General features: G+C 42.3%; 1 protein-coding gene and 1 pseudogene across 1 annotated transcript; both read right to left on the bottom strand.

The window, feature by feature from the left end:
• Positions 1 to 546: 546 nt before the first annotated feature.
• On the bottom strand, positions 547 to 5,766 carry LOC123047673 (tau-cadinol synthase-like). Its single transcript, XM_044471235.1, has 8 exons — positions 5,674 to 5,766; positions 4,719 to 4,977; positions 4,118 to 4,487; positions 3,501 to 3,719; positions 2,520 to 2,655; positions 2,156 to 2,404; positions 1,547 to 1,773; positions 547 to 856 (listed from the first exon to the last, which is right to left on the bottom strand). Exons 1-8 carry the CDS (start codon positions 5,764 to 5,766, stop codon positions 547 to 549), a joined length of 1,863 nt encoding a protein of 620 aa, XP_044327170.1.
• A 6,147-nt stretch (positions 5,767 to 11,913) lies between these two features.
• Positions 11,914 to 13,660, bottom strand: LOC123047671 (zealexin A1 synthase-like; annotated as a pseudogene).
• Positions 13,661 to 14,252: the final 592 nt, after the last annotated feature.

Raw genomic sequence — 14,252 nt, 5'->3', positions numbered from 1 at the left:
AATAGCAACAAATCAACCAAAGTGATCGTCTTAGTAAATTCTATTTTGTTTACTAGGTTAATGTCACGCTTGTGGCAGGGAAGGGATAGGACACATCACATGCATATCCATTATCCATGATGCAAGTGTATGAACATGCGTGAAGGATGTGGGACACCGAAGAATTCAGTAAGGCTCTAATGTGTGGGCTATAAATTGGCCTATACATCATTCTCAACATGGTGCAGAATGGCCAGACTGTCTTAGCTATACCTTTGCTGGTTTGTCAGGTCATTATAACGGGTAGATGCAGGTTAGTTAATACAGATGGATGCAACGCTACTCCTATAGATATTATAATATGTGAGATCGATCGGATGTGTACTTGTTTGAATGGTTATTCTTGCTTGTCAAGCCACTCTTTATTTGTCTTTTCACATTCATAATAGCTAAACATCAGTCGCCTGAAAATCCAATTTGGTTTGTTCGATTTTCGCTAGAAGGAAGCAGGTGCCAGAGGGAAGGAAGAAGCAGCTGCTGACTCGCCGGAGTGAAGGAAGGAGCTCCCTAGGAGGCTACCCCATCATCTATCGTTGATGAAGGGGGGAGGTAGGGGTGGCAGCACGGCGGTGGTGCAAGTTCGCCGGAGAAAAAACTGGTCATTGCCGGGGCTGGAGGGATGGCAAGGGGCAGCAGCATGTCGGTGGGAGGAGGATGAGGGGTGGGCGGGGCGGTGAGGCTGAGCAGGAGCGCCGCTGGCCGCGGGTGGTGGTGGTCGACGGTTCGGCCGGTGGTCCATCTGGCGGTTGGATGGAGAAGAAGAAAGTTGTCTGGAGGATAAAGAAGTAATCTGCACCGCCTGTTTTCCATCCCATGGCTGAAACGAAATCAAAAGAACATAACTGAAAATTTAGTCGACTTACCACTAGCCATTCCCTTCTACATTCTATGCAGGGCCGGCCCTGAGGGGGGGCAGAGGGGGCGGCCGCCCCGGGCCCCCAGGATGCAGGGGCCCCCACCCAGGGTACGTATACATTAGCCAGCTAGGCTAAGCCCACTACGCACTAGGACATGGGCTGAACATGGAGATGCAGGCTGTGTCTAGCCTAAGGCACACAGCGGCTCGTTCCTCGACTCCTCATCCGATGTGTAGCTCGTAGCTGTAGCTTTGACCGCATGCCTGTTTGGATGCCTAATTATTCCCTTCCGAGTTGGTCAGATCTAATCGCGAGTTCGCTTCTTCAAGAGGATCGCGATCCTAATCGCGAGTCGCCGTTTTATCGGCGACCTTCGCTCCCCAATCTCCACTGGAGATGTCATCCGTCGTCGCCAAGCGTAGACGTACATCCAATCCAGACCGCATCCTCCAACAGATCCCAGGTTTTAATTACTAGTATTCCCTATCAGCTAATTAAGTAATTTATCTTTGCATACATGATGCCTATATTGCGCACAGCAAAGTGTCCTGTGTATTGCTATGGATCCAAACTTGACTGATACTTGTTCAAAAACTTTTTAAAAAACCTGGTTTTGTTAGATATATTAGTAAAAATATGTTAGGTTTCACCCAGTGTATATATCATTTCTGTTACCATAAAAAAATGTTGTGCTAATCGCTAAGCTAATGAACTGCTGCAATGCAGGGAGATGATTTTGAAAGCGAGCTTGGTTCAGGGTCTTCCATTCATGTTCTATCAGGGCAACAGTTTTGGTAATGGCCACTTCACTTGTCACGTTGTACTCATTGATGTAACACTCTACAGTGCTTGCCATATCCCCCTTGCATTTTCGACGCTGTATGATGACATCAATAATCATCTTTATGTAAGTATGTATCAATTTAATAATCTTGCATGCACTCACAATGATAGTACAAACTTGGTAACTGAGCCCTGCCCCCTTTTCCATAGGTGCCAACACATTTCGATGTGTACAAATTTATAAAAAAAATAGACCAATGAAGTTAAGGTAGCATCATAAAAATGACATTGCCAAAAAATAATTCAAAGTATAATCCATACTATGATATTTTTTGTCAAATAAATCACATTTTAGCACTCAAAATTGTTGGTCAAAATTATATCTCAGTATGCTTGAAATTGAGCTTCTTACATGTGTGAAAGGAGCAAGTAACATGCATGCAAAAAAATAATTTTGAAATATTATATATATATACCTCAAATGCACCGATATCATTCATGAAACGGGAAATCTTCCCAACTGATATGACGACATCCGGGACACTAGCAGCCCATTTGAGCGCTGTCTTCATCATTGCATCACTCATTCCAGCCATCATACTCACACATATCGTTGGCACACCAATGTTCAGACTAGTCAACTTGACCTGATCTACAAAGCTTGGCTTGTGGTTCCTGTGTGACCATTTCGCTTCTTGTAGGTAACCAGTCACGTTATTTTGGACCTGCACACAAACAAAGAGATGTAATCCCAAAATTAACGAGAAGAGAGAGAGAGAGAGAGAGAGAGAGAGAGAGAGAGAGAGAGATGTTGTGACAGAAAAGGGTACATGAACTTACCGCTTTTTTCAGGTGTGCTATATCGTAGTTCGTATTGGCTAGCATTTCAGCCTCAATATTCTCAAATGTCCTCAGCATCTCCATATAGAACTTCTTCAAGTACTCCGGCAGGAGAAAAGCGGCGCTCTTATCCCATCTTGAAGGCCAATTCACAAAAGCAATCTTAATACAAGTGATCGTAGTTTGAAAATTCTTTGTTTGCATGTTAACCTAACCTTTTATTTTTCTATACTCTTTATCTTTCTTCAACACAGTAAGAACCACTAGTTTCACTTTGCTCCATGAGGCAAATAGTGTAACATGACATCAAAATTTCATTATAGGCAATATATCTCATTTGTTACTGCATTTAGATTTTCTTTCATCCATATCTTATTATGGCAACTTATATGTTTGTGTTAATAAAATAATAATCTAATCATGCATCACATTTTCATTTGAAATTGCAATTGTAACCAGATAGTAGTGAGCATTAGCTCATTACTTGTATGTACCAATGAGTGCTATTGTGTTAGGACTTATGAAAATTTCATGTCAACATGGAATTTTAGCTGTGGATCTGCCCGCGCGCGTGGATGGGGTGGGGGGCACCGGGCAAATTGATAATTCACCATCGGATTCAGCTCGTCCACCTCTGGATGCCGTGATTATCCAAAGAATAGTAATATGCTCCTGGTTTGAAGCATTATTTGTATACCATTTTTTTCTTGATAGAATTGCACTCTTATGGTCACGGCAATGCAGGGTGTTCATTTACTTCTTCTTAAATACTAAAATAGTTATTATCCAGTACATACATGTTCATAATTACTTTATCACTTCGAACATCATGGAAAAATCACGTTGCGCACATATTTATGACTGTGATTGCGAGTGATTCTAAGGACGTATTGATATGATATGGAATCGCTATCTTAGTGGAATATACATTAGATGCATTGACAATTTGAGAGATAAAATGTAGAGCTAAATCAATCCCACCTTTGTATTGCTTCATGTAGCTTCCAACTGTCCTCTAGGGTGGCATGGTTATCATATATGTCATCTAATGTGGTAATTAGTACAATCATCTTTGTGATCATACTTCGAGTGAGCTCAAATTTTGTGTCATAGTACAACACAGAGGCCCATGTATAACCCTCCACCACACGATCGCGGATAAAGCTTAGCTCGATATATCCTAAAAAATGCTTCCACCACCTGTGAATTAATTAAGCAATGTTATCTGAACTAGTACATATATAGTCCACATAGAATATAACATCGCTAGCCCCATTAAGAGATAAAAGAACATTGGTCAATTATTACTAAAAGCATGTGCATTACTCTATCACTACGCCATTTATGTAATTATCCTACAATGCACAGAAAACAACGAAACACTAAAGCATCATGAACCATTAATGAATATGCATTCTCATATTGATGAAAAAAAGGCACGTAAGCTCTTAATTTAGATGACGTTAAGCACTAGAAATGTAGTGGTAACTAGACTTTTGGTTTTTTGTTTGTTTGAAGATGTAGTATGCGAGGGCAACCACCCGTGAATCATTATTGGGTTATATATTCTGTTTATATAAGAAAGATAAATAACATACCTGATAATAGCTTTGAGCTCCTTCAAGTGGACATTTTGCTGAAGGTTGAAATCCAATTTGGCAAGCTCCAGTAGGATTGGGTTATGCTCCTCTTGTTCGTACTCTAGGATATAATGTAGCATTTCCACCCTCTTATTTGTCCTTGGCATTGGTATCTGAAGGGCACGTTGGACTTGTTGAGCAAGTGGGGTCTTTAAACTACCATTACATGACTCAAGATGATGCCTTGCAAAAGCTATGGCTTCTTCAAGTGCTGGCTCACCATGAAATAGAAGATGAGATGCATTGTATAGACATAATAGTGTCCTGGGTTCATTTGTTATATCATTAATGAAGCTTCCATCTTCACTTTTGAATCGATTGAAAACATCTGTAATCAATAAATAAATGTTGGTGTTCTCGTGACCACATTGTCAATGGAGCTTCTATTGTTGTAGACATGCCGTCCACATTATGAAATATTTTGCAAATAAGGTCACCAATCTAATCTTGATAACTCAATTTCTTAGCCAGTTAAAAATTTGCATATCATGATTTTTCTTCCATAATTTTTCGTAACCAACTATGCATAACAAGAAAAAATTGTTAGGATTATATATACCTGGAGATACACAGTATCCATGTTCCCTCAGCAAGCGAAACCGAAGGGCAACTTCATAGAGGTTGTAGTTACTAAATTCACTCTTCAGGATTTGCCACATAGCGGTGTCAATCTGGTCTTCAAAGAGGTGATCGATTCCGAGATGTTGTAGTTTATCCACTAAGGACATTTTTACCACTGTGTCATTGCTGGATTTAAACAACATACATATGTCTTCCTTCAGTTTTTTTGCCCTAAGCGTCATCCACTGCTTTGATTTCTGCAATGCAAGCATTGAACATTTTTAATTAACCAAAAGGGACAAGGGTTAGCTAGGTAAAAAAATGTCGCCAAAACCAAAAATAGTTGAAAAAATCTAACAACTCGTATCTCCAGTGAAAGAAAATGGACCAAAAGTACATGACTGTATAGAATAACCATATATCCTTTCACTGAGTCCAACTTTCCAACATATGCCAACCAAAGGCTACCCACATGTATCTTCCAAGGGTGTCGGTCGTGGCCAGCATATTTAATTTCAAAAGCATGCATGTGGTTTCAAGTTGCTTCCACTCAAGCATGGAGTTACACTAGACGATTTACTTATGACTATGAGTGGTGTTGATGATATACAAAATAGACATCCAAAATATGACAAATTTGTACCGCTGGATATGTGAAATATAAAGTCTGTACACATATTCAGATACTATAAGAAGTGTCGACTAGTGAAGTACACACGATAAGCAACCGGTTGACATGGATCTCTAGAGGAGCACGGATGGTAATTAGAAATGTGTTCCTACTTGGGCCCGCAAGTGGTGGGTGCATGGTGTACATTTTGGCACCTCTTGGGCTGGCCCAGCGTAGGCCGGAGTAGTAGATACTAGTACAAAAACGCATACAATAGTTACAAATAAATACCTCTGTGCATGGTGACATTTTGTGCCATAAATAGTTAGCTTTTATTATATACCTGTAACGGTGGTGGCTCATATCCAGCAAAGAAGTCAATCCATGGTGAGGGCTCGTAGCTGAACGCAGGAGTAGCAGCATTGCCGGACGCCATAGAAATTAACAGTTGCTTCTTTGTTTCATAGGTTTAGTAGCTTGGGATATAGATAGCTTTGTTTGGGGAGGAAGGAGAATGTGTGCGTGAGGCCTTTAAATAATGTCCACGCAATGGCAGGTCCATGCATATTTCTCATCGTTAGCAGCCGGCCGGCCGAACTATAAAGGCGACTGCATGCACTACTAATCTACCTACCTTCCGGTTGATTATCCGGTAGTGCCTTTAGACCCGCCCGATTGATGGACATAAAATCATCTATTTCCAACGTGAAGAAATCTATTTTAGCTTGCTATATTTGTGGCTTGCACTGTTCCTTAGTCATTTTGTCTGTTTTTTACATGTCATATAGTATTGTCATGTTTATGTTCAGAATTTACATCCACATACTTGTAACCATCCTCTCTATACATGAATCTTTTGTATTCATTTATTTTGAAAATTGAATATTTATCTTATTTTTTGGCAGTTTGGATATACCTCAGATCAGAATATTCTAGCCCTTTCTGGGTGCGGTTGTTTGTTGTACATATACTTAATAGAAAAAAACTGGTTGCCAAATTTACATTCAACTTGTGTTGTAATCCAAAATATCACACTAATTTAAACTTGATAGAGCATGTAAAAATAACAATTCAAAACTATGTTAATTTGTGTAGAATGTACAAAGAAAAATAATGGACCTGCCAAAGTTAAATCAAAGTTTACTTTCAGGAATGTATTTCTTGTCGCATGTATTATATTTATCTTCATAGGATGGATCGTTGGTCAAAGACCATGGCAGCCCCTAGATTGCATCTCATAGCAGACGCACCAGGAGCATTACAGAGTTAGCTGAATGCATGCAATTGGCGTGACAATGTATAGTCAGCAAAACACTGATGCCAATTGTTGTGATCACTCATCATGCATGCAGGTCTCTTATGCATAGAGCCAATAATCCATTGTACATCATTTTTCGATTATACTACATCAAGTTTAAGATGAATGCATGATGCGTATTAGCAGTCGGGCGAATTATACTAGATAGTCCCTCTTCTGATTTATAAGGCCCAAGTGTATCCCTAAATTAATCGTTTAATCAAAGTAACACCAAATGTATATCACAAATGGTATATCTTTAGAAGTTTTATATGGAATATTTTTATTGTGATATAATACTAGCATTATGTTGGTCGAATTGATGATTATTCAGTACATGTGGGCCTTATAAACTGGAGAATGAGTACAATGAAAATACTGCTATTCTACTACATGATTGAACTGTGTGTTGTGCTTGCTGCCGCTTCCTGCAGAGGAAAGATAGGTAGTCACATGTGCCTGCTCCACCATCAGAGACCCAGGGAGTACAAAAAAACTCTAGATAGCTAACACTAATAATTTAGGGCATGCATTCATTACCATCGTTATGCCATGTTATTAAAGTATCATAGCTTGACGGCAACTCCCCCTACCTAACCATAGCTGCCCGGTCCAAGATCTTAACTATTTTTACCTGTGATCCATCGCCTCTACTAAGTCGTGAGGTTGGGAGATGCAAATATTATAGCTTTTATTTGAGGTCTTTTTTTTCTTGACTATGTCAACAACACCAGCGCCTTGCGAAATACTAGTTCTCCTTCTCCTTAAGTTGTCCTTCTATGTTGATCTAGTTTTCAGGATCATGTGGTCTAGTAAACAATGCTAGGGATTTTCGTTCATGGTGTGTTGAATAAACTTTGTGCCCTATTCCAGATGGGGAGGGAATTCAAGAGTTTTTATTTGCTGAAGATAAAGATAAAACATTTTTTGCTAAATGAAAAGACAAGCCCACACATGAGATACCTTCGGGAACATTTATCCTTGGTCAAATACAACGGCCCGCAAATTGCAGCGATGTTTCGTATAATTGAAGTTTCATGGATCTTATAGCAGTCTCTCATGGATCTTATAGCATCGTTGGCTCGGCAGCGGTGGCGGCCGATTCCCTCGAGACTAAGGCATAGTTGAGGATTTACCGCCTGGGCCGGTTGATCCGGCAGCCATGAGGTGAGGCGGTAGGACCAGTGATATGTATTTGTCAGTGTGACGGCTCGTTGCCATTCAGTAGTTGCGGTGGTGCGGCAGTGCGAGCGACGGAGGGCGCGGTGGATCTGACTTTTCAGCGGTACAGTGGCGGCGTCTTTGGCCGGAAGCGGCCGGATTCGAACGGATTTGGTAGCAGCAGCTGAGTGGGAGGGGAGGCTTTTCTGCATGTTCACCTAAGGGAATGTTCCGGATGGTGGTTTGACTGCACGCGGCTGCGTTTTTGTTTCGCGGCTGCGCATGGTGTTGTATAGTTGCAACACAAGAGGGTGTATTTTAGGGCTGCCTCTAGTTAGGACCACAAAAATATAGAGATTGGGAAGCTGTTGGAGTACCGTTTTTATGTCAAAATGTCGTAAAGAGCATTTTCTTTGCGCCTCTACTATATTTTAAATCACGTATTGGAGATTCTTTATGTGTGTTCATTTTCTCCATAGGTGTCGCCGCCTCCTTCAAATACTTGCCCCTAAGTGTATGCATATGAGGGCAAATATTGGTGGTGCACGAGTCAGGTGAAGGTGCGACCTGGTGCAGCTTAAGCCATTTGCGAGCGGGTGCATGGGACGGGTCGTTGACACTTAGGCTGGTCTGGCTCAGCCATTCGACCGGTTTGGGTGCAGAGAAAAGGATGGAAAGAGGGAAACTTTGACATGGCGTAACCATGACGGGGCTTTTCTTCACCCTCGATTTAGCAGATTTTGTCTCCTAAAAAACTATTGGTGCAGGAATTCAAAAGTTTTAGTTTTCTCTAAGATGAAGCCGTTGTGCAGGTAATATGGTACTGGTTCCTATTTTGCATGTCTGCCGTGGTTGTGGTTGTGGAAATTACTTCATCTATCGTTTACTAGAGAATTTTCTGGGTCTTGTAATTCGTTTGGTAACCGTTCTTTTGTCTGGTTTATCAGCCTAATGCAATGTGCCAGTTTCTCAGCATAGGCCGAGTAGGTGGGTTTCTTTTCGTTTGGACGTGTGGTGCTTATGAGATCGCAAACTGGCTACAAAGAAAAGGACATGTACGCGGTGTAATTTGTGCACTGCTTCTCTTGCCACATGTTTTATTGTTATCTTTATATATATGATTGATACTTTGTCAAAGATAACATCGTGTAGATTGCATCCACTTTTCATAGCAGCCGCACCAGCTGGAACAGTATAAGGCACATACCATCGTGAGTGTGACAATCAGGCCTATCTTTATGTAGCTGTGACCACTCAACACATGCATGCGTCCATGTTTCTCACCGTCAAGTAGCAGCCGGAGGAATCCGGTATATGATCTTGTGCGTACTGGGAATTCGGTGCGACGTCCACTAGATCGACTTTAAGATCTGCTCTTCACTGGGAATGTTAGCAGCCGGTTGAATCATTTTTAGTATACATGCCATGACGTCTTTATGTTCTGCCCCACTAGTTCAAGATCCATGCATGCATTCATACTCTATTTTTAGCAGGCGACAGGAGTCACCTTCAACTACAATGTATTGTTAGAGGGTAATATATGTGGACGAAAACGTCACAGGACAGTCGGACATCAACAAATTACCATTAGATTAGATAGACACGTCTCACCTCCCTGCGTGCCCGCACACTTTGTACCATGCTAATTAATTGTATGTGAGTAATTTAATGTGTTGCTACCTTGGAAATGTAGTTGCATTCAGACACAAGAGGAACATAAAGTATTTGTAAGGGCCTCCTTTAAGTTGACAGGATAATCCTCCATCTGTGCCAAACGAAGCTAGCAATCACATTGCGCCATGAATCTAAATTTGGCCTCGCGAGGGTGAGCTAACTCCTATTCAGATGGCCACGGGTCTAAGCGGGGAAAAAGAAGAGAAATAAAGGACAACTACCATGCAGCCTACACTCGAACCCATGGTGAGGATGTGAGGAAAAAGAATAGGAAAAGACTCTGTGTTGTGGCCCTAGAAAGCTCTAAGGATCAGTTTTGTTTGCATCCTCGTTGTTTCAAGCCTGGCCTGGAGCACGCATGTGATCTTCCTGGGCGGTGTTTGTTTAGTTCCTGGAAAAGATCGTAGTGCCCGGGCCTGGATAACCAAACATGACCAGCTATTAGTCTACCAGGCTTCTGAATTCCTGGTCCTGCGCACCGGCTAATAGCTGCCTGGCCTCTAATACTAGTATAGGGACTTGTGCCAACCAGTAGGACTCTCTTTAGTTTTTGTGCGGATATTTATTCCTTAGTACGAGTACATCAGTCCAGGTAGGAACCAAACACATCTCTGCCTTGCTTGCCTGACCAGGCACGAAAGAGCAAATTCCCAGGCAGAGTACATGCAGCAATATTCTTCAGGCATGGTGTCCAGGGTAGTAACCAAACTAGCCCTAAATAAAAATATCTATGACCAAACATTATGCATGTACGTTGGAGGCAAAACTAGGCGTCAAACTGACTTCTAACGTCGGCTCAATATCAAAAACATCATATATATTCTTGTAAACCTGATAGAGTATGTGACAAAATTAAAAATCAATTAAAACAACAAATTCGTGGTAGCTAGCATTCATAACTAAAAGGTACCTTTCTTTTGCTATTTTCAGGTCTTGTAGTTCAGTTAGTAATCGATGTTTTGCCTGATTTATTAGCTTAATGGAATATGTAGGTTTTACATCATAGTTCAAGTACGACAGTGCTTTCTTGTAACAAGTTTTAGTGTTATCTACGTATGATTGATACTAGGCCAAAGACAATGCTGCCTAGATTGCATAGATGTTTCACAGCAGCCGCTCCAACCAAAACATTGCATGGCTAGATTACAGCAAGGCACAGATCAATCATGGGCGTGACAATGCATATAGTAATCAGGTATATCTTGCACGTACTTCGTGGGTGTGACACGCATTAGATGCATGCATGGCGCATGTTAGCAGCCGGACGAATGCTGGTGGGATGCATGCGAGTTCAAGACAATCTGCTCCATAATTGCGCTAATGCATTCATGTTTGTTGCTTTGTTAGCAGCCGGCGGAGTCACATTCAACTATAATGTTTTATTTAGATATACGGATGAAAACATCACAAGGCAGTCACCACTCAATAGTATAGTATTAAGATTGACACCGCAGTCACCATTCATATAGTCATTTGCGGTGGCAACTAAAAGATATAATAAATTTGTTGAGAAATATAGGTGCGCTTTGACACAAGAAGAGCATAAATCTTTGAATGCGCCTTCTTTGAGTTAGGGCCATAGATATCTTGTTCCATGTCCACCAACCGAACCTAGCAATCACATTCTTCCATAGATCTAAACAAAGAAAGATAGAATTAAAATATGATAAGTGGTAGCATAGTGTCTGTTACTGGTCTGCCCATGATGTATTAAGCAGCACTATCAGCTTGGTGGGCAATTAAACAAGACATGAGAGAGAGAGAGAGAGAGAGAAAAGAAGTGCTGGGTCTATGCAATTACCGTAGTCCTTTCAGAAAATGAGTGACTGAGATAATTGTTTTTCTGTGAAATCTTATGAGTAGGGCGCACATTTCCTTTTGATTCATAATAAAAAAAACAGTTTATTTTATGAGAAAATGTTGGTCAATAGACTAAACCAGATGTGAACAGTGCAAAAGCTCAAAGAGTAGAAAAACATCAAGCTACATTTGGCCTACAGCTTGCCAAGTCAGTAACCTAGTGCTGCTTGCACGTTTGACGCACCCATGAATGCTTGGGCGAGGCCATTACTGTTAGCAAAGTCGGTCCAAAGGAACCGGATCTAATTTGATAAACCTAGCAGTACATCTTCCAAAAGGACCCAAAAGAAACAAATAAGAAGAAATTATAGGTCAGTCCTTGCATTTTACACGGAGGATATCAGACCATGAAACTAGTTTGAAATTTGGTCCATACAACATGCATCAATACAGTAACTAACCCATCGTCACCAGGGGCAATTTAAAAAGTGCAAACTTCGTGTTTTGGTACAATCAATAGTTTGTGTCATCCACCATAATATATTGCAAGTTCAATGAGGTTCTTTTATTCTTATTGGTGCAATGATACATATTGGTATACATCAACAAAAGTACAGACATATCTACATGGCAATGCACGTCCATCTATGTCTATGTGGCATGGAAACCTCCACGGGAAATAGGTATCAATTGTAGGTCATATTTTCTTCGTACGATGATCCCATATTTCTCGGTCATGTCCAAAAATTCCGGGTTTGCCTTGCCAGGAAGCACCCAGTCGAAGTGGTAGAGAAGATTTGCCAAGGCGATCTCCATAGTTGACGTGCCGAATAGTATACCAGGGCACTGCCTCCGACCAACACCGAAGGGGGTGAATTCAAAGTATGTCCCATTGTAATCCATGTTATTGTTCTCAAACCTTTCAGGCTTAAACTCTTCAGGACTTTCCCAACAATTTGGATCCCTCGAAACTGCAAACGCATTAATGTATACATTGGTGCCTTCAAGCATGTCAAAAGCCATAACTTTACGGTCTTCCCTGGCCCCAAGGGGGATCAAAGGACCTGGTGGATGCAGTCTAAGAACCTCCTTAATGATCATCCACATGTAATGGAGTCCAGCGAGGTCACTATTAGTAATCACAGCTCGACCTTGACCTAGCACCTCTCGGATCTCAATCTGTGCTTTGGCCATGGCTTCGGGATGACGGACGAGCTCAGACATTGCCCACTCCAAGGCAACTCCCGTGGTCTGTGTGGCACCTGCAAATATGTCCTGAAAAATATTGTTGTGGTATGCATGTTTATATATTGTTTCTGCATATGTAGTAGTACGCAACAAATAATCAATTTCAGACACAACAATTTACGTTTATAAATCTATGAAACAAGTTGAGACTAACAGATTTATGAAATGATGAAGCTAGCTTTTTTTGCATTAAAACTTTGCAGATATGATATCACATCGGTAGATTAATAAGAAGCATAAAGAAAATTACTCACAAATAAGACGGCACCTATACTCTCCGTGGTCATAGGCAATGTGAACGCGTCCTTCTCCTGGAGCCTGAGTAGCACGTCCAGCAAGTCATCATCGTCGGTGCTGGAGGCACCGTCCTGTGTGGCAGCTCGCGCCGCCTTATGCCCCTCGATGACGTTGGCGTTGATACGTTGGATGTGGCCATAGCTCCTCCTCATGTGGCGCTCTCCCTTGCACAGCCACCGCACCAGCCGCGATGACGGGAAGAGGTCGACGAGGCAGAAACCACCTAGCAGCACGAACGCCTCATCCAGCTCCCGGAGGTACTCCTCCTGCTGTGGGAACTTGCCGCCAAACACCGCCCGCGACACCACGTCGTTGCTGAGTGCCATCACCTTCTCGCTGACGCTGACGACGGCACCCATGGATGCCGCGTCTGCGACATAATGGAGAAGGCTGCCCACCTGGTCTGGCCTGATACCGTCCATACGCCTCACCTGCTTGGAGCTGAGGAGCTCCATGGTGCAGACCTTGCGCATCTGGCGCCATGGGTCACCGTAGGGGGCGAAGACGATGCCCCTCCCGCCGCAGCCGAAGATGTCCAGCGTCGCGCTGCGAGGCCGGCCAGCAAAGGCAAGGTCGTTGGTCTTCATCACCAGCGCCGCCGCCTCGGCGCTGGAGACGATCACCGTTGGGACCTCGCCGAGCATAAGGTGCATCAGCGGCCATGCCGGCGAGACATCTCCATCATCCTGCGGTGTGGGAGCACGCTGGCGACGTGGTGGAGGCTTCCGATGAAGGGAAGAGTCCATGGCCCAGGAGGCAGCTGTGGCTTTCTCTTGCCCCCAGAGAGCTTGCGAAACCAGAGGGCCACAAGCGTGCATAGAGCTATGAAACACAAACTTAACCAGCCCTCCATGGCAGGCTACAAGATGTTCGCAAGTGCAGCTTGGAGTGAGACCCGGTATATTTATGTGACCACCTACAAGTTCTGTTAAAACTCTGGACCTGCTGACTCATGAACTTCCTAGTGTATGCAACTATATACAAGTCGAGATTTATTGGTGTACAGAACTAAATTGGTGGCGGCTAGATTGTTGATGACAAAATTTAGAGATAGTATGACAAAATTTAAATTATTGGCGGCTAGATTGCTGATGACAAAAATAGTGTACAGTACTAGACCTCTTTCTTCGCTCTAAATTATATAAATTCCTAGGTTTGCTATCAGGCATAATTTACTATCATCACCGAAGAATTAAGTAAGGCTCTAAAGTGTGGGCTATAAATTGGCCTATACATCATTCTCAACATGGTGCAGAATGGCCAGACTGTCTTAGCTATACCTTTGCTGGTTTGTCAGGTCATTATAACGGGTAGATGCAGGTTAGTTAATACAGATGGATGCAACGCTACTCCTATAGATATTGTAATATGTGAGATCGATCGGATGTGTACTTGTTTGAATGGTTATTCTTGCTTGTCAAGCCACTCTTTATTTGTCTTTTCAC

This window comes from Triticum aestivum, chromosome 2B, assembly GCF_018294505.1.
Source record: "Triticum aestivum cultivar Chinese Spring chromosome 2B, IWGSC CS RefSeq v2.1, whole genome shotgun sequence".
NCBI classification, from domain to species: domain Eukaryota; kingdom Viridiplantae; phylum Streptophyta; class Magnoliopsida; order Poales; family Poaceae; genus Triticum; species Triticum aestivum.
Note: the sequence above shows the minus strand (reverse complement) of the source record. Positions and strands in the feature narration are given on the sequence as shown.